Source organism: Lemur catta, chromosome 3, assembly GCF_020740605.2.
Source record: "Lemur catta isolate mLemCat1 chromosome 3, mLemCat1.pri, whole genome shotgun sequence".
In the NCBI taxonomy this organism is placed as follows: Eukaryota; Metazoa; Chordata; class Mammalia; order Primates; family Lemuridae; genus Lemur; species Lemur catta.
In genome coordinates, this window is record NC_059130.1 from 28,584,027 (window position 1) to 28,605,351 (window position 21,325).

The 21,325-nt window shown below is 54.1% G+C and overlaps 1 protein-coding gene across 4 annotated transcripts; it reads right to left on the minus strand.

Moving 5' to 3' along the window:
- Positions 1-9,340: 9,340 nt before the first annotated feature.
- PBXIP1 (PBX homeobox interacting protein 1) lies at positions 9,341-20,932 on the minus strand. Of its 4 annotated transcripts, XM_045545217.1 has the most exons (12): positions 20,703-20,760; positions 18,854-18,970; positions 17,659-17,745; positions 15,740-15,866; positions 15,428-15,492; positions 15,189-15,354; positions 13,333-13,566; positions 13,202-13,225; positions 12,856-12,938; positions 12,624-12,755; positions 10,783-12,014; positions 9,341-10,315 (listed from the first exon to the last, which is right to left on the minus strand). In XM_045545217.1, the coding sequence occupies exons 3-12, from the start codon at positions 17,707-17,709 to the stop codon at positions 10,240-10,242; spliced, it is 2,190 nt and encodes a 729-aa protein (XP_045401173.1). In that variant the 5' UTR covers positions 17,710-17,745; positions 18,854-18,970; positions 20,703-20,760; the 3' UTR covers positions 9,341-10,239. The 4 variants fall into 4 exon arrangements, with proteins under 4 accessions (XP_045401173.1, XP_045401172.1, XP_045401175.1 ...); XM_045545216.1 differs by lacking the exon at positions 18,854-18,970 and having other exon boundaries at positions 20,703-20,932; XM_045545219.1 differs by lacking the exons at positions 17,659-17,745; positions 18,854-18,970 and having other exon boundaries at positions 20,703-20,768.
- Between the last annotated feature and the right edge of the window lie 393 nt (positions 20,933-21,325).

The window sequence follows — 21,325 nt, forward strand, 5'->3', positions numbered from 1 at the left end:
GAACCTCACGGTCCCGTCCACGCAACCCTACATCATTATGGAAAAATAATGTGTACGTGATAATGTTGAATACGTTTCCAAAACTGCCTTTTTATTTGTGCATTATAATGCATGTGCTAAAGCCAATCTGCATTTTCCCCGCAGTGAAAGTGGGTCTTTCTGGAGATGGAACGAGGCAATGACACAAACGGGCGTGTCGGGTGGCGTCATACTGGGGGAGGAGCTTAGTCGAACACACGCTTTTTTATTGTTAAACAGGTTTTACGACTGGAGAAGTCACTATACTTTGACCCTTTGAACAAACCCAGCGAGAAGCCTTTCATCCCTTTTCTAGCCGCAGCCTCCTCCCCAAATGTTTTCGGAAGCTAGAGAGCTTGGAATGGCTGGGTGACATCAATGCTATAGGTTAGAAGAGGGCTTTAAAGCCACCCTGATGAGATTGCCTAGTTTTATCCAGAGTACAGCTCCCAGCTAGGAGTTCTAGAGGCAGAATAAGTGGTGGTGATCTGTCCCTTCCCTGAATTCCCAGTTCCGCCTCTGCCCACAATAGCTGACACCCAGTCCCAGTTGAGTAAAAGGAGTTGTTTTTAGTTATGACTTGTTGTCCTGCATTTTTCTGAGCTTGTCCAAACAGAGCCTGTAACCCATTACTGCCCCCATTCTACAGACTATAAAGTCATGTAAAGAGAAAAAGGGTAGTGTGGAGACTTACTTTGGGAGAAACCATTAACTTCCTGAACAATGAAATGAGGCATGGAAGAATGGTCAGGTGCAAAGAAAAACAGACTTCAGAAGACTCTTTTTTTAAAAGCAACTCAGCATAGAGTGGAAAGAGTTTCGATCCCAGTTTTGACACTTACAGGAATGTGAGCTTTAGCAAGTCACTCTGAGTTCACCATTGATAATGCTACCTCACAGGGTTACGATAAGAAGGAAGTGAGGATAATATATGACAAAGTATAATAAAAATACTTTGTAAGTTCTAAAGAGTCATCCAGACGTAGGAGGTTGTTATTTATTCTTAACACGTGGAGATTTTACGGTTTGTAATTCAACACAGGATCAGATTTCCCAGCTCATCTTCAATAAACATTTGTAAGCCTAAGTCAATTGGGAGTGGAGAAGGAACAAAGGAATCTGGTTGTGATCAATTAGTTGTAAACACCACTGCACTCGACCAGCCCAATAAACATTTATTAATATTTAGGACTCCACTGAAAGCACAAATCTCCTGCTTACTCAAGTCACCACAAAGGGGTCAGAACTTCCAGTCTCTTCCCTCACCCGACCCAATCCACCCCCATACCTCCCTCCCCAACTCTGAAATCCAGCTCCCTGGATTTCTAGTCAGCGATCAGAAAATGTGCCCCACATCCTAGCGTCTTCTCAGAGTTGCCCTCCTGCTTCCTGCCTGAACTGAACCTCACTGTCCCTACTGCCCTCTAGAGTGGAAGCTTTTCATTCTCTCCCAGCCCTCATACACCTGTAATCCTAGCACTCTGGAAGGCCAAGGAGGGAGAATCTCTTGAGGTCAGGAGTTCGAGACCAGCCTGAGCAAGAGTGAGACACTGTCTCTACTAAAAATAGAAAAAATTAGCCCGTTGTGGTGGTGTGCACCTGTAGTCCCAGCTACTCGGGAGGCTGAGGCAGGAGGATCACTTGAGCCCAGGAGTCTGAGGTTGCTGTGAACTAGGCTGACGCCACGGTACTCTAGCCCAGGCAACAGAGTGAGACTCTGTCTCAAAAAAAAAAAAAAGGAAAAGAAAAGAAAGACATACCTCAGCATGGACTTTGAGTCTGTGGCCTCCCTCCCTCCCCATTTCAGTTTCCAGACCATTACTCCCACTGCCTCTTGGAAAACTCTGGTTCTTCTAAGGCTCATGCCACTGGCCTGGGCTACCCTTTCCCCTCCTCAGTACTGACAATCACCAATCCTCATAGTTCATTCTCATTTTCTGACACTTGGCCACTGGCTCCTGGTCTTTTCCACCTAGTTCTTGTCATCATTCTCAATGACCTCACTACCTTCGTGGCCAGCCCATTCTACACCCTGCTGCTCAAGCCCTTGGCCTCCACTATTCAAAGCCTTTTTCCTCTCTTCCTCTTCCGATGCTGGCTCCTGTGGACACACTCTGCGCCTTGTCATCACAGAAGCCATTTAGCCTGCAAATTCACACACTCATCCACTCAGCCCTTCAAGGTCACTTGCTCAAACACTCCCCAAAGCAGCGCTTCCCTCCCAAGTCCACCACTAGCCCACGAAACTCTTTACACTCTATAACATCTGCTCTGTCTTCCTTCCACAACATCAAACAAGTCTCTGTAAGCTGTAGAGTACTGCACAATGTGAGGCACTTTTCGAAGGCTGGGTGCTGGTGAGGATGAGGCGGGAAGGAGGGAGGAGCAGGACTGTCTGACAGGAGCAGAGACAACTGGGGAAGAGAGTGGCCAGAGTCCCTGGGGACTCAGATTGGAAGCCAAGAATGTCTGATGCCACTGCCTCGTGGCCGTTCAGGAAGATGATGCTGGAGGAAGCCGGTGCTGGCATGGGACAACAGAGAGGTGCCCCTAGAACTCAGGAATACAGTTACCCTGGGAGTCACTGTTCACTAAAGGGGCCGACCATTTAAAGAGGTCTGCCTCACTGGCAGAGAGGACAGCTTGGAAGTCAAATCTAGGCTTATCTGAAGGAAGCCTGCTCACTGTATTAACATACCCAGGGACAGCTGGCACCTGCAGGGGACCAGCTCATCCAACTCTGCAGAGCCTAGAGCAGGGACAGCTGGCCTTTGTCAGTACCCTCCAAACCCCGCCCAGGTCAGCCCCCCAAAGCAAGTCCCATAGTGGAACAGATGCCATCCATCCTGGCTCAGGGACACCACCAGTTGCCCTTCCTTCAACTCTGTGCTTCTGAGTCCAGTTTTTCTTCCCATGGTCATTGCCCAGCTGACCCAGGCTTTCTCCTCTGCCAGTATCTGTGACTATAAATGTGGTTTGTGAATCAGTCCTCCTGTGCTTGACGACCGTTGCTCCAGGGCAACAGAGCCTGGAGTGTGAGGGATGGAATGGGGTGGGAGTTGTAAGAAAGAAATATGGCAGGAAAGAGAAGAAGGGGAGACAGTGTCTTTGGGGACCTGATTGGAGAGAAGTCAATTCATTTATTTATTCACTCATTTACTCAACATGTATTTAAATATATAAAATGTGTCAGATATTGCTAGGGACACCACAGTGAACAAAAAAGAACTTGCTCTCAAAGAGCATTTATTCTCCTGTATGTAGAATGTACAGGCAAGTACAAGACAGCTTAAAAATGGAGTATGAGAGACTTTACCCCAAAATTGGAGAGAGAAGGTTGATATAAATTAATACTTGCAGGACACTCTGATATAAGCTGTCAATGGTTAACTATGCATCCTCATGTCATTCCCTCTGCCTAAAATATGTGTGCAACAAACTCCTACTGGTATTTCAACATCTACCTTGTCTTGCCTCCTCCAGGAAGGCTTCCCTGACTCCCCCTCCCACAGTCTGAATTAAATCTTTTTTTTTTTTTTTCTGAGACAGAGTCTCACTCTGTCGCCCTGCACAGAGTGCAGTGGCGTCACTGTAGCTCACTGCAACCTCAAACACCTGGTCTCAAGCGATCCTCCTGCCCCAGCCTCTCAAGTAGCTGGGACTACAGGTGCCCACCACAACACCCAGCTAATTTTTCTGTTTTTCAGTAGAGATGGAGTCTCACTCTTGCTCAGGCTGGTCTTGAACTCCTGAGCTCAAGCCATCCTCCCTCCTTGGTCTCCCAGAGTGCTAGGATTACAGGGGTGAGCCATCATACCCAGCCATAAATACCCATTTTCTATGCTCCTGACATACCCTGTATTTACCCACATCACAGTATCTTATTCTATACTATAATTATCAATTTTCTCATAAGTCCCTTACCCCAGACAGCTAATAGTTCACATTTATTGAGCATTTACCATGCGCCAGACCTTTTCTCACTTAAAAAAGATAATTGAGAGACTTGACTCCAAGTCAGGAGCTCTAAGGGATGGAGCCAGGTGTGTCTGGCTCCAAAGCCAGATGCTGTCCAGACCAGGGCAGCCTCCTGAACACGCAGGCCTGGCCTCCACTGGCGGTGGGAACTCTTTCCTCGTTGTTCTCCCCCCAACACTGCACTTCACACTTCACATGGCTGCATCTGCATGTCAGGCCCATGCCACCTCCCCCCTCCCCCCCGCTTGTTACCTAATCCCTTCTACCTACCTCCACTTTTACATCTCTCCACTGCATCCTTCTGGCTGCCAGCTACACCGCACCCATGTGTAGGTGGCCCATGCCCCTCCAATGCCTTCAGCGGCACCAGCCCAGGCCCAGACACAGACTATGTGCCCCATAAATAACTGATGCATAAATGAGTGAGCAAATGAATGGGGGGCTCTTTCAGGGAGAGTTGGGAGGCCACGACCTCACCCTTGAGGCTAGAAGTGCCTTTGTGAGCATCCTCAAGGTTAGGACCTCACAACCCCATACTCAGAGCCTCAGATTCCTGAGGCTCCTCCTCTAGGCCTCTGTCCCTCTCTGGGTCCCTCCACAGGTCCGGCCTCCTGGCCCTCCTGCTGCTGCCCCCGTGTGGCCACCGCATCTCTGCAGAGGCAGCCATGAGTGAAGTCACCGCTCAGGGACCGCAGGAGGAAGAACCTTATAGCAAGCCACCTCAGCTCAGAGGCTAAATTCCAAGCTCAAAGAGCCAGGGAGGAAAAGGCAAGGGAAGGGAGGAAGAGGAACAGGGGGACCCTTAGCCAGGGGTCAGCAGCCCTGGGCCGTGGTCTCTACTCTATCCGCAGCAAGCTTTGTGAGCTTGGACAAGTCAGTTCCCTCTCCGGGCCTCAGTTTCCACCTCTGAACAACAAGAGGTGGGACTGACGCTCCCGAAGGGCCCTTCCAGGCTGGCCTTCTCCTACCCATAAGCTGGAGCCAATGAGGAGGCAGCTGGGGACCAGATCAAATGCCCCCATGACTAGGGCCCATGTAGCTGAAGGGGGTGGGCGGGAACAGAGGCAGGAGGCCCAGGCAGGAGGAGGTGGCTTAAAAAAATACAGTGGGAGCTCAGAAGCTGCCTAGGGCCAGTCTTCTTCCCTGTCACTATCTAGCTATGATGTGACCTTAGGCAAGTTGCCTAATCTCTCTCTATCAGTTTCTTTTTCTGTTAAATAGAGATATTAATGGTCTTGCCTTCTTCAAAGTCTACTCAATGAGGTAAAAGGTACAGAAGTGCTTTGCAAAATCAATGGCTCTGTGGAGATGAGAGGGGTGGCCTGTTTCTTTGCAGGCCTCCTGTCGCTGTTTCTGCACTAGTCCCTCCCTATAAAGTGGCCTCAGTGAGGACCAGTGGCCACATGCCAGATGAGCACGCATTGATGGCCAGCCTGTTTGAACCACGGGCAACCGACCTTCCAAAGGGGGCCATCTAGCACTTTCCTCTTGCCCCAGCCAGAGGACCCTCCCTGTGACTTTGATCAGGTTCTCAGTGATGCCCTCAGTGGATGAGTCACTCCCCTGTGCTAGGTGCCTCCCCTCAGGCTCAGTGAAGGGAAGTGTCCCCTGCTGGTAAGAACTTGCCCCCCCAGAGGGGCCCTGCCCTGGAGAGGAAGTGAAGGTGGGCGGGGAGCCGGCAAGAACCAGGAGGCCGGGACGTGCAACTTGGTGGAGCAGAGAAGTGACCTGCTGGCTGCTGGCCCTACCCCTGGGCCCATATTGCACAAAATCTAACCCAGAGCCTCCCCTGCAAAACCAGCTTTGGCCTTTCTCCTCTCTCCCAGCTTTGCCTTGGGGCACAGTCACCTACCTGTCTGGAAAGTGTCCTCCACCTCACTCTCCCCGTCCTCCTCCCATCCAACCCAGTCTGTTGTGCTTGATGGTTGTTGCCTAATTCCTTCTATCTCCACTTTCACATCTCTCCACTCCGTCCTCGCCGCAGCCATGTGTCTTCATACAGGTGGCCCGTGCCCTCCAGTGCCCGCCGCGGCACCGCTCCCCATGCCCTGCGGTAAAGCTCCCCTCAGACCCAGAGCCAGGACTAAGGGGGAGCTGCTCCCAGGGGAACCAGGTGGCCACAGCGCTCCACCCTCCCCTCAGGCTTCACCTTTGCTCAGCCTGGATTCCCCTCCCCCATGACTGAAGTCCTGTCACCCTTCAAGATCCAACTCAAAGGCCACACCCTCCTTCCTCTTCACCCAGTTGGTAGACTGCTCCTGGCACCATGCAGAAAGCACCATTAAAATTGTTTTGTGTTTAATCCAGTTAGCCTCAGGGGCAAGGACTGGGGCCCCACTGTACCTAGCACCGTGTGGGACTTGAATGCTAGTTAGCGTCTTTTCCCTGCCGTCTGGCTGCGTGGCTGGGGAACCAACACCTTCTCTCCCTCCCGTATCAGTAGCTCCCAGAGGCTCCGTTTCCCCCTTAGAGGTTAAGTAAAATAAAAATAACTATTTTATCAGTTCTCTCTAGCTGGAAAAGCCTTTTCATTTATCTTACAATGACTCATTTCATCCTCACCACAACCTCTGAGAGGGGCATCTGCGGTCTCCACTGTCACAACATGAAAGCTGAGCCCTAAGCGAGGAGGGGCGTCCTGCCCCAGGCCCACAGTGGGGCAGTGGGGGGCCTGATACTCTGGGCTTCTCACCTCAAATCTTGCTCCGGCCAAAGCTGTGGTTAGAAGAGACCTGGGCTGGGCCCTCACCTGGCCCAGGATAAAGAAGAACAGCTGAGCGGGCAAGGGGCCTGCTTTTGTCCTACTCACCCCATCAGAGTGGGCAGGCACCCATTCTGAGAGCCAAAGACTACCAGAGATGGGTGACAGCCTTAAGGGAGGCCTGCGAGGGGAGGGACAGGGAACTCAGACAGGAGTCTGAAGTGATTGACAAGGGGCTTCCGTGGCTCAGGCAGCTGAGTGGTGAAGCAGGGAGGGGAGGGACCTGTTGTTGTCTGGGTTTAGGACCATAGCCACCCAACCCCCACCCTGCAGTGTCCCTACCAGACCCCTGCTGTGAGCATGTGAAGGGGCCAGGAACATCTGTGGCCCAGAACAAGGCCAGATGAGGAGACATTCCTGCATCAGGGTAGCCCTGGGAGGTTCCCATGGCAACAGCCAGCCTGTCCAGTGTCTGTCCTCATGCCCAGCAGAGGAGGCTGGGAGCAGCTCTCAAAAGAGCACATGCCTCTGACCCTCTAGGAGCTAATGGGGGTGGCCAGGCCTGAAAGGGACCCACCCCCTACCCCACCTGTCACCCCAGGAAGAGTGCGAGTGGGGAGAGGCGCAGACGGGGAGATCCCGGAGGAGGCACAGGGCCAGAGGCGGCGTTGCTGGTAGAAGGCTGGACTGAGGGTGCTGGGGAAAGGGCAGCTGAGGAGCCTGGCAAGGCGTTGAGGGCTGAAGGATGAGAAGCAAGGGTAGGAGGGAGGAATGACAGACTAGGGACCACTAGGAAATGCATTTTGGGGCCTAGACAAAGAAAATAGAATTTTTCCATTTGAAAGTAGAAGGCTCAAAAAGGCCACCCCCAACTCCAGCAATTCCCCCAGGGACCCCAGAGCTGAGCTCTTAGGGCGGCAGGCCCTTCCTGGGAGAGCCCGGGGAGCTCCCACAGGACAGGGCAGAAAGCTAAGTGCTAAAAATGTCAAGTGCTTAATATGGAAAAGCCCAGCCCAGACCCTGGGAGACCAGACAGGGACGTGTGGCAGAGTCCAGTGGGTCTACCCTCAGGCTCACCCCGCCCTACCTGGGCCAGGAACTGTCCCCAAGCCCTGTGGGAAGGAGGGGGTGCTGTCCCCTGGCTCCAGCCTCCCTTCACTCCTCATCTCCACACACTGGCCCCCTGCAGCATCCTACGATCTGGGACCTGGGGTCCTCCCTCTTCATCAACATTGCCATGAGTGCATAGCTGTGTTACAGAGGGGACTTCACGATCTATGTGTGAGGGTCTCCTCCCAAGGGCACTCCAGAGAGAAGGTGCTCAGCATGGCCAATGTCACCAGCATCCCGCTCCCCCCAAACATGCCCCTTGGGTTAATGGCTCTCTTTTTCCCCCCGATTCAGCAGTTTCAAAAACCTCCAGCTCAGCATATCTACTTCCTGAGTGGGTAAGGAAGAGGAGGGGGATTGGGGGAACCTCTCAGCCTCCCTGAGCGTTCGTTATGCAAACAAAGGAAATGGGCCCTAAAAATGAAACTGAGAGGCCCCAAGAGGCCACACTGAGAGTCCACACCCTCTGGGAAGCCAGGCAGGCCAGTCTGTGTCCCCTCTCCTTTGCACCCCTCACCTAGGGCCAGCCCCCTGCCTACCTACCTACCTTCTAGCCTGAATCTCTCCCACTCTCAGCAACCCAAGTTTACCAGTCAGCTGTTCAGGCAGCAAGAACTCTGTGCACCTGCAAGAAGGTGAGCACTGTGAATAGGGTAAAAGCAGGCTTCCTCATGAAGAACAGTAGTCCACAGCGCACGATTACCAAATCCAAGCCCTGGCCCTGGGCCAACCTGTACTTGCTCCTCCCAACCCCCACTCCAGAAATAAAAGACTCCTTCCTAAAGATCCCCAGTTCATAGCACTGACCCTCTGCTTGAGAGGAAGTTCTTCCTTAGGTCTAACTTCAGTCTCTCCTGCTGCAGAAAGCAGGCTCCACTGGACTGTAGACTTCTTAAGGCACCTCTGTATTCAACAGTACCTCATTGTTTCTGGTACATAATAGACTATAAATGTTTAATGATGAGCGGTCCTTATGGTCCTTATACCATCCCTAGCCCACCCTGTCCCCACCACATCCCATACCTGAATTAAATGAGCTAATACACTTAAGCCCTTAAACAGTGTTACATAAGCACTTGTTAAATAATGCAGAAACCAATTACAGCCCCCTTCTAGAGCCTATAGTCCCTCCCCTCCTTAACTGACAACACTCCTCTGACCCAGCTTGAGCAGTCACACCACAATGTTCTGCCCCCTGCACTCACTGGAGTATTTCCAGGGTAGTCAAGAACCCCAGTGTGCTGCCAAAGGGACTGAAGTTAGATCTCAGGAAGGACTTCCTAAAGAAGTCCAGCCAGAGTCTGGGTCTTCCTGGGAGAGCGAGCCAGTGGAGCAAGTGGGGTGGGGTCTGAGATTTGGGGGCAGTGAGTAGTGGGGGAGGTGAGGTCTGGAGCAAATGTGGAGCCAGGGTGCCACCTAGTGGCTCCCTCACCCCCCCAACCCCAGAAGCCCCGCTGGGGTGTGGGTGCCCTTCTCTCCACCACTCCCTGCCCTAAAGAAGACAATAAATTCTGAGGGCCAAAAACAGGAGAGTCATTTTTCTTACATTGCTTTATTTAATCTCTTCCCCAGCCCTTCAATCCCCTTTTGTGAGGATCGGAAGCCCAAGGCTCCCAGAGATTAATTTGCCCAAGATCACTCAGCCTGGATTTGAGCCCAAGGTTCAGACTCCAAAACCCACACTCGTTTTTCTACATCTCCCAGGGTGCAGCAAAGGCAGCTGTGAGCAAAGTGGGGAAGTTCCAGCCCAGAGGGCCTAGGGTTTGCTGGGAAGGCGAGGCAAGGGGAAGGGAGCAAGTACCAGTACCTGTGACAGAGACACCCAATGTCACAGCTCCAGTAGCACTTTACTGGGATCTGAGTCTACAGTTCATACAGGGAGGTGAGGCCACGTGAAAAGCAGGGGTAAAAGGGGGACTTCACCGCCCCCCTGCCGGGGGACAGCTGCTTCCAAACCTAACAACCCCCCAGGGAAAGTCCTTGTGCTGGGCTCCAGCCAGCAACTCTAGTCAAATCCCAGGGGTGCTGGTCAGCCTGTGGAGCTGGGAGCTGGAGGGGCCTGCTCTGGGGGCGTGGGTGCACACACACACACACACGGACAAAAGCTCTGTGGCTTCAGAATCGGAATGCCATATCCACTCCCCACTAGAAATCAGGGTCCTCTCCCATCTCCCGCTTCACGTTGACAAAACACAATCAGACCCCCAAGAGCCACGTCCCAGGGCCCTGAGCATTTGCATACATTTGTACAGACAGCAAGGCAGGTCCAGCCGAGGCCTTTTTCTAGCGAAAGTGGCATCAGTGCAGGGCTGGGCGATTTCACTCTGTTCTGTGAAGGTTATCTAAGGATACGAAACAAGCCAGGACAGATACCAGTTTAATGGTCTGAGCCTGGCCTCCAGGCCAAGGCCGTTCTCCCAAGGGGCAGGGCCTCAGCCCCGGTGGTGGTGGTGGTGGTGGCTGTGCTCCTCCCTGGGCCTCCGCAAGTGCTTGTCCTTCTTCCCTGACCTGTGGGGAGACATGGAGTGGGGGGAGGAAGAGGCCTTTAGGGGACAATACCATGTGATAAAAGGGGCTCTCCGAGGAGAGGGGACACTGTTCCTCTTAACAAAGCCAACTCAGGCAGCTAACACCAAGCACATGGGGGAAACCTGGCCTCCCAGGATGACGGCTCCAGCTGGGGAGGCAGAAAGGTGGGGATCTCCCTGACACCCTGGGCCACACAGGCATGGGCAGAGCAGGGCAACTCTGGAGGAAAATGCCCCCTGCCCAAAAGTGGACTCTGGGGTGAGCACAGGCGCTTCGTGCACTCAGAGGAAGACAGGAAGCATACCTGGGTGCCTTCTCTAAGGGAAGCCAGCCAGGGACCGGAAGTGGAGATAAACCCTCACAGTAAAAACCCCCAAACTCAGGGCCCTGCTCCTTCCCTGCCTCCCCTCTGTCCCACCAGACCCAGCTCCCCCACAGCTGCCTACCTCTTCTTCAGTGCTTTGTCTCCAAAGAAGTGGCTGAAGATGAAGTCCTCAAAGTCATCCACCTCATCATCATCACCTGTCTCCCTCACAGCTGCCTCCTCCAGGCTGTCCTCCAAGGCATCCACAAAATCCCGGAAGCGGAGGCGGTCGTGACGGAAGATGCCATCCTCACCAAAGTAAGCAGGCGAGAGGGGTAGCTCCTTGGTCAGCTGGCCAGCCCAAGGCAGCCGTGCCAAGTACGTTCTCAGGAGAGAGGCCAGCTCCTGTTGCCGCACTGGTACCAGCTCTGTGCCGAAGAAGGTCAGGCCCTCCTGCCGGGCACACTCGTCCACGCCTGAGCAGCCCTGGGGTGCCCGGTACTTGTGCCTCAATAGCTCTGCCCAGGGTGGCAGGGGATCATGATGGCCTTTAGCCCCTTCCCCCCACCGAGGATGCTTCTGCCTTTCTCCGGAAGAGTGGGGGCTCCCACTTTTCCTTAGGGGTTCCTTGGGGCCCTGTCGCCTGCCATCCTTCTTGCTCCCCGACTCCTCCACACTTGGCTTGGGCTCCTCCCACCGCCCTGCCAGCTCCCTGTCCTCCTCACCCTCCCAGCTCTTCTTCCTCGCCCGGCCAGATTCCTCCTTCCTATGTTTCCAATGCTCAGCCTTTCGGCCCCGCTGCCCATCCCGCCACTGTTCCTTTCCCCTCCACTCCTTGGAATTCTGGAAATGAGACTTCTGATGCCAGGCCTCTGAGGCATTGGCAGAGACCCCAGGGTCCTGGCCCCAGTTCTCCAGACCTTGCAGCTTCTGGGCCAATCTGTGGCCCAGCTCAGCCAGGCCAGCATGAGCTGGGCCCCCCCGGCCGGCATCCCGCAAACCCCTCTCCAGGTCCTGGTGTACAGACCCCAGCAGCCGCCTCTGCCTCTCCAACTCTTGCCTTAATGACTGGGCCTCAGCCTCCAGCTGCTCCTTCTGCTCTAGGAAGCCAGGGTCTGGCTCCTGACCCCTGGGGCCTTGCTCCTTGGTGGCCTTGCCACCCTGCAGGCCTCTGCCCCAGTTGAGGCACACCCCATCTGTGCCCCGGATGCAGTTGGCCTCCAGCCCCTGGAGCCGGGCCCTCAGCTGCTGCAGCTCTGACTCCAGGGCCCGCTGGAAGGCTTCACCCTGCTGCAGGGCCCCCCGGAGCTGGGCATTCTCCTCCTCTAGCTCTTTGGGCTGGTGCATCAGGCTCTGAAGCTCTTCCTTCTGGGCCTGGAATATGGTTAAAGAAGGAGAAAACCACAAGGAGTCCATTTCAGGATGGGCCCAATGCCTTCTGCCCCAGTTCTACTCCATTATAGTCGACACTGAGCACTTTTTATGGCCTGGAATACCCAGAAGACTTGGTTCTCATCCTCCACCCCATCCTCATCCTAAACCAGAGCCAGGAATCCCCAAATTCCATCCTGGACCTCATCATTTATGTCCTTATATAAGCACACACTTCTTAGATTCACCTAAGGATAGCCAATACGTGGCTCTCATAGCCCTATTTCCATCTCCCACACCTGGAACAGACATTATTAATTGTTCACAGCACTTGGCATGTTCTTGAAATCCTTCTCCACACAGTGCTCCAGGCAGACCACACCGATCAATCAGAGGTGACATGCCTTGTGAAGTAGGTATGCCAGCCCTGGGCTACACCTTGGCAGGAGAGATGTGAATAAAGAACTAGGAGGATGCCCTGACTATAGTGGGACAGGGAGAGCATTGAGGTATGTGTGACAATAGGGGAAACTCCTTTTTGGGGAGGATACTAGAACAGACACCTGGCCTAGGGTACGCTAACCCAGCCCACTCCCTCCGGCCTGTGCCCACCTGCAGCTGGGCCTGCAACAGCCGGATGTCCTGGTTCTCCTTGGCCAGTTTGTCCAGCAGAAGGCCCATGTTCTGTAGGCTGGGGACACTGTCAAGAGGCACTGAGGCCTGCAGCTGCTCCCTTAGCCCATTCTGAAGGCAGAAGAGCCAATTACTCCATGCTGCCCCATGCCTGGGCAGCCAGCTTCTCCCTGACCAGGCCCCATGCACCTATGGTGACGTTTATGCATACCTGCCCATCCCCCACAGCATCCGACAACTCAGTGTCTGACCCAGTATCTGGGAAGACTTGCAGCTCCACTTCCTCCATGGGCCCTGTGGGAAAGCGATGACCTGAAACTGCCCCCAAGGCACACAGAGCCCACTCTCCCCCACCTACCCACCCACACACACAGTCACCCCTCCTGCCCTGGGCCCACCCTATGGCTGAGCTGTCCAGCGAGGTAAACGGTCACCCTGAACAGCTGACAAGGCCAATAACTGAGAAATAGATGTCCAACCCCCAGCAACCCTACTCCTGACCCAGGGAACCCGCACACGTGACAGACAAGCACAAGCCTGGGCTCCTCCCCACTCACCGGTCTCAGACTCTGAGAGGCCACCTGAGGATGGAGACAGAGTCTGGTGAGGCCCTCAGGGGAGAGGGGTGAGGTAAGGCGACAACATGGCAGGACAACAGCAGGGCCCCAGCAGGGGAGCTGCCACTCACCTGAGAAGAGGAGGAGCCCCAGGCCCAGCAGAACCAGGGCCCCGAGGAGGCACATGTTGAGGGAGATGCCCAGCTCCCCACCTGCACCCGCGCCCCCGGCCTGGTTCTCCACGTCCAGGGGCGACACGGGCTGAGGCAGGCTGGGCTCCCGGCCCCGCCGTCTCCGCAGACCCTCCATGTCTATGTCGGTGTCATCCTCACTGCTGGAGCGGCGGCCCTCCTCCGTGATCCAAGCTAGGGGGAGGGATGGGGACAGGGCAGAGGGCGACTAAAGAGACGGGAGAGAGGGAAAGTGGAGGAAGGCACAGGGAGGCCCTGGCCCTGACCGTGCTGAGGGGCACGTGGAGACCCTGCCCACTTCTGTCTGGGCATCGCTGACGGCCCCTGCCCAGTCTGGAGACCGGAGACCAGTGCCTTCGATCTCCAAACTACAAAAGCTACTTTCATGCTAAAAGCATCGTCCTTCCTCCAATGTGTGCCCCTCAAACTGCTGCAGCTATTACCTCCCTCCTGGGTCCCTCTAAACTCTCTGGTTACTCCTCAGTCCCCTCGCTGGCTCTTCCCTGGTCCTAAAGGCAGTGGTCTCCCTGGCATCACTTCGGGTTCTCTGCTTTTCTCACTGTCCAGTCACAACTATGTCACCCACACCAGTGACCCTCCCCCACAGCAGATGAATCCCTAACCCACCCCCTCCTGCTGGGCCTGCAGCAGCCGGATGTCCTGGTTCTCCTTGACTAGCTTGTCCAGCAGAAAGCCCATGTTCTGTAGGCTGGGGACACTGTCACAGTGTCACAACTATCTCACCCACACCAGTGGCCCCTCTATAGCAGATGAATTCCTAATCTGTAACTCCTGACCTGGCCTCCCCAGAGCTCTGGGCCTGGATGTCTGACTGCCTGCCAGCTACTCCCCTCTGGGTGTCCCTCGGGGACCACACATTCAATACATCGCCCTGAAACCGGTTCTTTTCTGGTCCTCCCCCAATTCAGGGACAGGCACCACTGCTGCCATCTAGCTAGCCACGCCCTCCCTCTGCACCTCACACAGTGAGGTGACAGTCCTACACTTAAACATCTCCACAGCCCACCCCTCGTCACAACCCCCAAGGAACCTGCCCTAGTGCAGGTCTGCATCACCTTCGCCTGACCGTGCAACTGCCTCCTAACGGCCCCCAGGCCCTGGCCTCTCCCTCCACCCTGTCGCTTCCACAGGGACAGACTCCTACACTCCTCTGCCACAAGCCTCGGACAGAGCTTCCTTAGCATGGGATCGGTGGCCTCCACCCTTTTGCTGGTGCTGCAGTCTTGGCCTGGAATGTTCTCTTCCTCCAGCCCTACCTACCAAAAGCCTACTCTGTGCTTAAGGCTCCACTCAAATGTCACCTCTAACTGTCCCTGCCTCTCCCTTCCCTCAACGTGTCTCCTGACTGAGCGCCCACCTTTCTTTGGGAGTACCTTAACTACACTTCTGTACCCCTCAGTGTGTCCTGGCTCAGTCTGGTCTGCCTCTTACGTAGGCCACGAAGCACCTACCTTCCCTCCTCCCAGGCCCAGAGCCAGCACAAGGAACTGCCTTCAGAAACGAGGGTTGAATTTTAGAAGGGAGAAAAGAGGAGGCCCCATGGCAGACAGGAAAGAGGCAACCAGACGTGGGCCCTTCTGCTTAGCAGTGGTGTGACCGTGGTCAAGTCACTTAACCTCTCTGGGCCTCAGTGTCCTCAGGGGTAGTGAGGAAGGAGGGCACCAAGCTGCTGAGTCCCAGGGCCTGGACCAGAGCACACGCTCAGTGGTGATGGCTGACCCCTCTCCCATACCTTCTAGAAGGAGAGTGACGGAATGAGACAGGAGGACTCTCACCTGCTTTGGGGGTTGAGGGCAGGCTCTGCGGAGGGCTCTGGTCCTCCAGGTCTTGTGTGTCTGGTCCCAGGCCTGTCACCGCAGGAGTCTCCTGCAAGTCTCCCTGCACCACGGTGTCTCCTGGGCCAGGGGACTCCACGGCACAACCATCACCTTCCAGGGCACCCTGACACAGACACAGTGTGAGCAGCTCTGAGGGCTCCCCCACTTCCCTCTCTTCTCCCAGGGAAGGTCTTCACCTTGGCCTCAGTCTCCTCTGGCAGAATGGTACCGGACTGGGGGCTTCCAGTCTGGAAGAGGGTCCCTGTGGTGAGAGAAGAGGCCCAGGAAAAACCACTGCCCTCAGCTGAACTTCCTATGCAGCCCTCTGGCTCCCACAGGGCCCTACCAGGTTGGAAGGGGCAGGAAAAAGCCAAGATGGAAGGAGGGAAGGAGTTCATAAACTGAGATTACAGCGCAAATAAGACTAAGATCCTTCCCTTTCCCTGAGGAAACTGGGAAACCCAGAACATGGAGGATAGCGACATCCACCCTCATCAGGGCCCCCTTACCTTCTCCATCCAAGGTCGCAGCTAATTCTTCACCATCGGCCTTAGAGGAACTCTGCGGGGCCTGGGGGGCTCTCTCAGATTCTGGGTCCGTCCTGGACTCTGGGCCCAGGGTCTCCACAGGCAGGCTCTGGCAGGAGGAGCGCAAGCAGACGGCTGCTCCAGAGGAAGGGCAGCAGGACAAGACCAGGAGCACGTGCTCTGTCGGGGTCCCTGGGACCGGCTGCGCTACTCAAGGACCCCAACCCCCATCTCAAAAAATATGAGATACTCGGTAGCGAGCTGATCCAGAAAGGGCCTCAGTTCATCACAAAGTGTTCAGCCACTCCCCAACCTCACTCACTGCTATGAGGAACTGTCAGAGGCCAGATTTCTGTCAAACCAAGAAGCACCACTGGACCAAGGCACTGGACCTCAGAACAAACCTGGTGGCCACCCCCACCAGGAGGCAAGCCAGGGCCTAGGTCTCCCTTCATCCAAGATCATCAGTACTTCCCCTCACAAATGAACAACCCAATTACTGGTTTTGGGGTGGGAGGAAGGCAAGAGAACAAAGTTCCCCGGATGCCCAGGGATCACAGTTATGCTCCCCAGGGGTATTCCTGTGCTTGCTCTCACGACTGGCCAACCACTCACATCTTCCAAGCTCTTCTGGCCTTTTCCATTGGCCCCTGACACTCCCCCGCACCCACCCCCCAGTAGCTGCTCACAGAAGCCTAACGCAGCCCTGCCACAGACAGCCTGTCCCCCATGGTGCCCTCAGCCTGGCCATCCAGCCCTGGCCACACAGCCTCGGCCTCTCCTGCCTCTGCATACTCCCCCTTGGCAGGCCCACTGCCTGTCACCCCATCCATGGCTCCCACTATCTCTTCAAGAATAATTCTTGACCTTAGTGCATTTATTTGCCGTTTTCAAATCACTTTTTTCTCATGAACACCTCTACAAGGCAATAACCCTGTTTTACAGGGGAGGACAGAAAGGTGAAACGGTTTGCCCCACATCCCTCAGCTGTCAACAGAGGCAACCGGACAGGAGGCCAGGGCTCTGACCAAGAATATGGTCCTGTCCTGCTCCAACCTGCCTCCCCTCTGCCAGCGAGCCCCAGTCCATGTGTCCTGCTCCAGTGTCTTCCCTGAGGTCAACTCCTCACTCCCAACTGGGCTCCCCAAGGGATCCTTAAACTCTACACATCTAAACCAAGTTCCTCACCTTCCCCCCTCCTGGTGGTTCTAATGTACCAAGTCACTGGGGCTTGCAGCTTTCTCTCAGAGATCCCTTTGACAAATTGTTGCCATCCCCTTCCAGCCACTCAGTTCCCCATCCTGCCAGCCCCCTTCTCCCTTCTCCCTTCTCAGTGGCTTCAGGAGCACAGGGGCCCACTGGGTTCCCGTTCCACCAACTGCTACATGGACAGTGGCAGGGGCCTTCAAAACACTGTCTCCCTGTTCCCACAGCTTCACCCTTGGCCCAAGGCAATGACTGTCCTGACACCCTCCAACTCACAACCCTTCACGGATTTCCCATCAGGGTGAGGCCTGAATGCCTCAGCCAGGCCCTCAGATCACTCCCAGGGGTTCCCAGGGGTCCTATCCATGTCTCCCCAGCTCATCCATGGGCTCCTCACAGTCTCTTCCGACACGGCTTTCCCGTTGTCACCTCAAGACCTTTGTTCACACTGGTCTTCCCACCAGAATTCCCCCCCTGCCTCTCTCGGTGTACCCACTGGCACCATTCCTTCATGGCATGGCCCAGCGTCAACCCCTGACGCCTGGGTCCTTCCCCCTGCTATGGGAGCTCCTCTAACAGCCAGCAAGCAGTGATACAGGTGGATTGTCAGGACCCAGGAATTGGACAGACCCAGAAAGCAGCCCAGCCCTGCAGGAGCCCCCCATCCACATGGTTGCCAGGCCCGCTCTTCCTACCTCTGAGCCGGCAAGCACCCAGCTATTGTCTGGGTCTGGGCAGGAGGCCATAGCTGCTGAGGTCTCTGAGGCTGCTGTGGCCGCTCCCTGCAGAGAAAAGCTCTCTTAAGGACTGGAGCTCCCTTCAGGAGAGATAGGATGCAGAAAGGAGGCTTGGCTGCGTTCCAAGGTTCAAGTGCTGGGCAACAGCCCTCAGAACCCAGCCTGGTTCCAGTCCTTTGCTCGCTGACACCTCAACTCTTCTGGGCAGTATTTGCCTTGCAAATCAGAATCTGCCAGCAGCCACAGAGAAGCCTGCCTCTTCCAGGGACCAACAGGGCCTTGGGAAACTGAACTGACCTTGAAAGGTCAAAGAAGCACAGGGCTGTAAAGGCCCTGGTGAATATCCAGGCCAAGCTCCTGACATTAGAGTCAGGGAAGATGAACCCCAGAAAGGTTGACTGACTTAACTTGCCAATAAGAAGATTTAGTAATAACAAGAGCAAGGAAAGCCAGGTGTGGTAGCTCACACCTGTAATCCTAGCACTCTGGGAGGCCAAGGCGGGAGGATCACTTGAGGTCAGGAGTTGGAGACCAGCCTGTACAAGAGCGAGACCCCGTTTCTAATAAAAATAGAAAAAGTTAGTCCGGGCATGGTGCCACACACCTGTAGTCCCAGCTACTCAGAAGGCTGAGGCAGGAGAATCGCTTGAGCCCAGGAGTTTGAGGTTGCTATGAGCTAGGCTGACACCACAGCACTCTAGCCCAAGCGACAGAGTGAGATTCTGACACACACACAAAAAAAAAGGAAAGCAAGGAAAACAACCTTCATAACACCAGGCACCTCCACAATCATTACCTCCTCCCCCAGGGCCTAGAAGGGAAGACGTGATGACCTCCTTCAGCTCTAAGTCTCCCACCACCCCCCATCCATAAGTCCTTTGTATGGTCTGGTTCAGTAGTTCTCAACACTGGCTGTACAATGAAATCAATTAAGAGTCTGATTCAATTGGGTAGGGGTTGGGTTCAGGCATGGGTCTTTTTTAAAACCTCTCATGGCTGGATGCGGTGGCTCACGCCTGTAATACCAACACTTTGGGAGGCTGAGGCAGGAGGATAACTTGAGGCTAGGAGTTCAAGATCAGCCTGAACAACACAGTGAGACCCCATCTCTACAAAAAAAATAGAAAAATTAGCTGGGCATGGTGGTACACACCTGTAGTCCTAGCTACTTGAAAGGCTGAGGCTGGAGGATCCCTGAACCCAGGAGTTCAAGCCTGTAGTAAGCCATGATGGTGCCACAGTCCTCCAGCCTGGACAATAGAGCAAGACCCTGTTTCAATAAAATAAACTTTTTTAAAAATAATATAAAAATAAAACCTCTCAGATGAGTTTCATGCACAGCCATGGCTGAGAACCACTGGCATAGCTTAGATCCACCTGGATGTACCTTTAGTATGTCTCCTTGTCACTCCATCCTAAATTCTGTTTCCCTTCTTAGTAATATCCAGAGTTTGATATTAGGGAACTTGAAAGTAACTGAGAAAGAGGATTTATGACAACTATCACTTTACAGTTTATAAATCACTTTACAGTTTGCAAAGAATGGTCAAAAATCAGGGCTATGGTCCTGCCCCCTGCTAATCTGCTCTGACTTGGGAAGGGTCAAGAAATCATTCCAGCTTCCAAAGCCTGACACAAAGCAGGGTAAGAAGAGAGGGGCTCACCCCTTCCTCCAAGGCCAAGACTGTCCCCTGCAGCTGGGACAGCTGCAATTGGGAGTAATAGATGAGCTGACCCCTCAGAGTCTTGGATTGTGATCCTTCAAAAGAGGATAAACAACTGATTCCTGAGGACTGGAATAGCAGTAAATAGAAGAGGACTCTACAAGGAAACTTAGGAAAAGGGATCAACACTGGGGAAGTATGGTAGGTCTACCTTTGAAACCAACCACACTGCCCCCTTCTGTTTGAGCCGGTTTTAAGTCCTGCGTGGTGCCCTAATAACCTCCCATGGCTCTTGCCAGTCAAGATCCAAGCCCAGGATAGGTGAAGGATACCTTACCCATGCCTCGCAGATACATGCACTCATCTCACGTGGAGACAGAATGGCTGCAATGGCTTCCCCATACCAAGTCCAACAGAACACCCTGGCACACTTCTATAGGCATTCACAGAGCCACTGCTGTTCAGCCTTCTGCTCTTGGGCCCCTCCCCCGCTGTTCCATCTCATCATCTCCCCCATACCCAGTTGCTACATGTGACTGTTAACAGGTGGTGGCAGGAAGGAAGTGGCAGCAGCTTGGGCTGAAGTCCCTGTTTATCCCTGGCTGTGTACAGCCTGCTCAGGTCCTCCAGAACCAGGCGCCATGGCAACCAGGGTGATGTCAGACCCCTGTCTCCATGGAAACCAGCAATGGTATTTGGGTCAACAAGACAAACACTTCTGAAACCCAAACAGGAGAAAGTCTGGAACCCCCATATTCAGGGTCCCAAACCCTGATACTTCTCTCTTGTGTGGGTTTACCCAAGATTCCAAAAGATATCCCTGTTCTCCCAAGCCAGAATCTCCCTGCCTTATTAGGAAGTTTCTTCTGCTCTCTAATCCCCACCCTTCCCTGCTGTGTTCTCAGATCTTTTTCTTCTCGTCGACCTCTGGGAAGAAAACCCACCTCCACCCCCTTCCCGCTATCCCCTTACTTTTCATTCAGGCAGGATTCAACAAAAACCTCCTGTAAGGATTGTCAGAGACTTCTGCTATTTCTAAAAAACAGCTAAAGGGGGAGCTCTCCTACTCAGTACAAAGCTAGCAAGTTTCGCCTCTAGTTGATCTCAACACCTCTAACAGTTGTTCCCCCAAACCTCTAAAGCTAAGAATGTGGGGCCATAAGAACTTGCCTGAGGGACCCAGAGCAAGTTCCTGTTTTGGAAACATCAGCACTTGGCTCCCCCTTCCCCTAGTCCAGAAATGAAAAGCAGCTCATTCCTTCTAAAGTTCTGTCCTCCCTTTCCTCATCGCCCCTTCTCACAGGAAATCCTTGGACCCCTTCCCGGCTAGGGTATTACCTGACCCAGCTCTTGCTTCGGTCTTCAGCTTCACTTGTTGCTGCCTCCCCGGGTTTCCAGCCCAAGAAAGGAGTCATGTGACCAGAGCTGACCAATGGAAAGTCAACTTCCCCAAGGAGGGCGGAAACTTTTGGCCAATAAGAGCTGGAATTGAGAGCCAGGGGAGGAGGGAGGTGTACACAGCCCCCAAACCTGGGCTTACCTCCCGGTAGGAGACTGGGGATTCCAGCAAACTGAATTTTGAGTGACCTCCCCTCCTTTCCCAGTATCTAAAGTTTTTAGAGGGAAGACCCAAAACTGAGAGAGGGGCAAAGGGTGGTGCCTTCCGAGATGACAAGGACGCGGGGCCAGGCCGGCCCCAGGATAGACAGAGACAGCTGTAGAATGGGGGAGGGGAGTGGTTGGGGTGGCAAATTGAGGGTTTGCAAACAGCTCTCCGGCCACTCCCTTCACCCTACTCCAGCGCAAACTGTTTAAGGATGCCCTTGCTACTTTAAGTAAGAAAAAGAAAAGGGGGAGGGCCTGGAAAACATCCAAAAATGAAATTTTCTAGAACAGAGCAGCCCCTCCCCTCACCCTTGGAGCTATGCTTAGCCCCTAACCCAAACAACTGGGAGATGGGT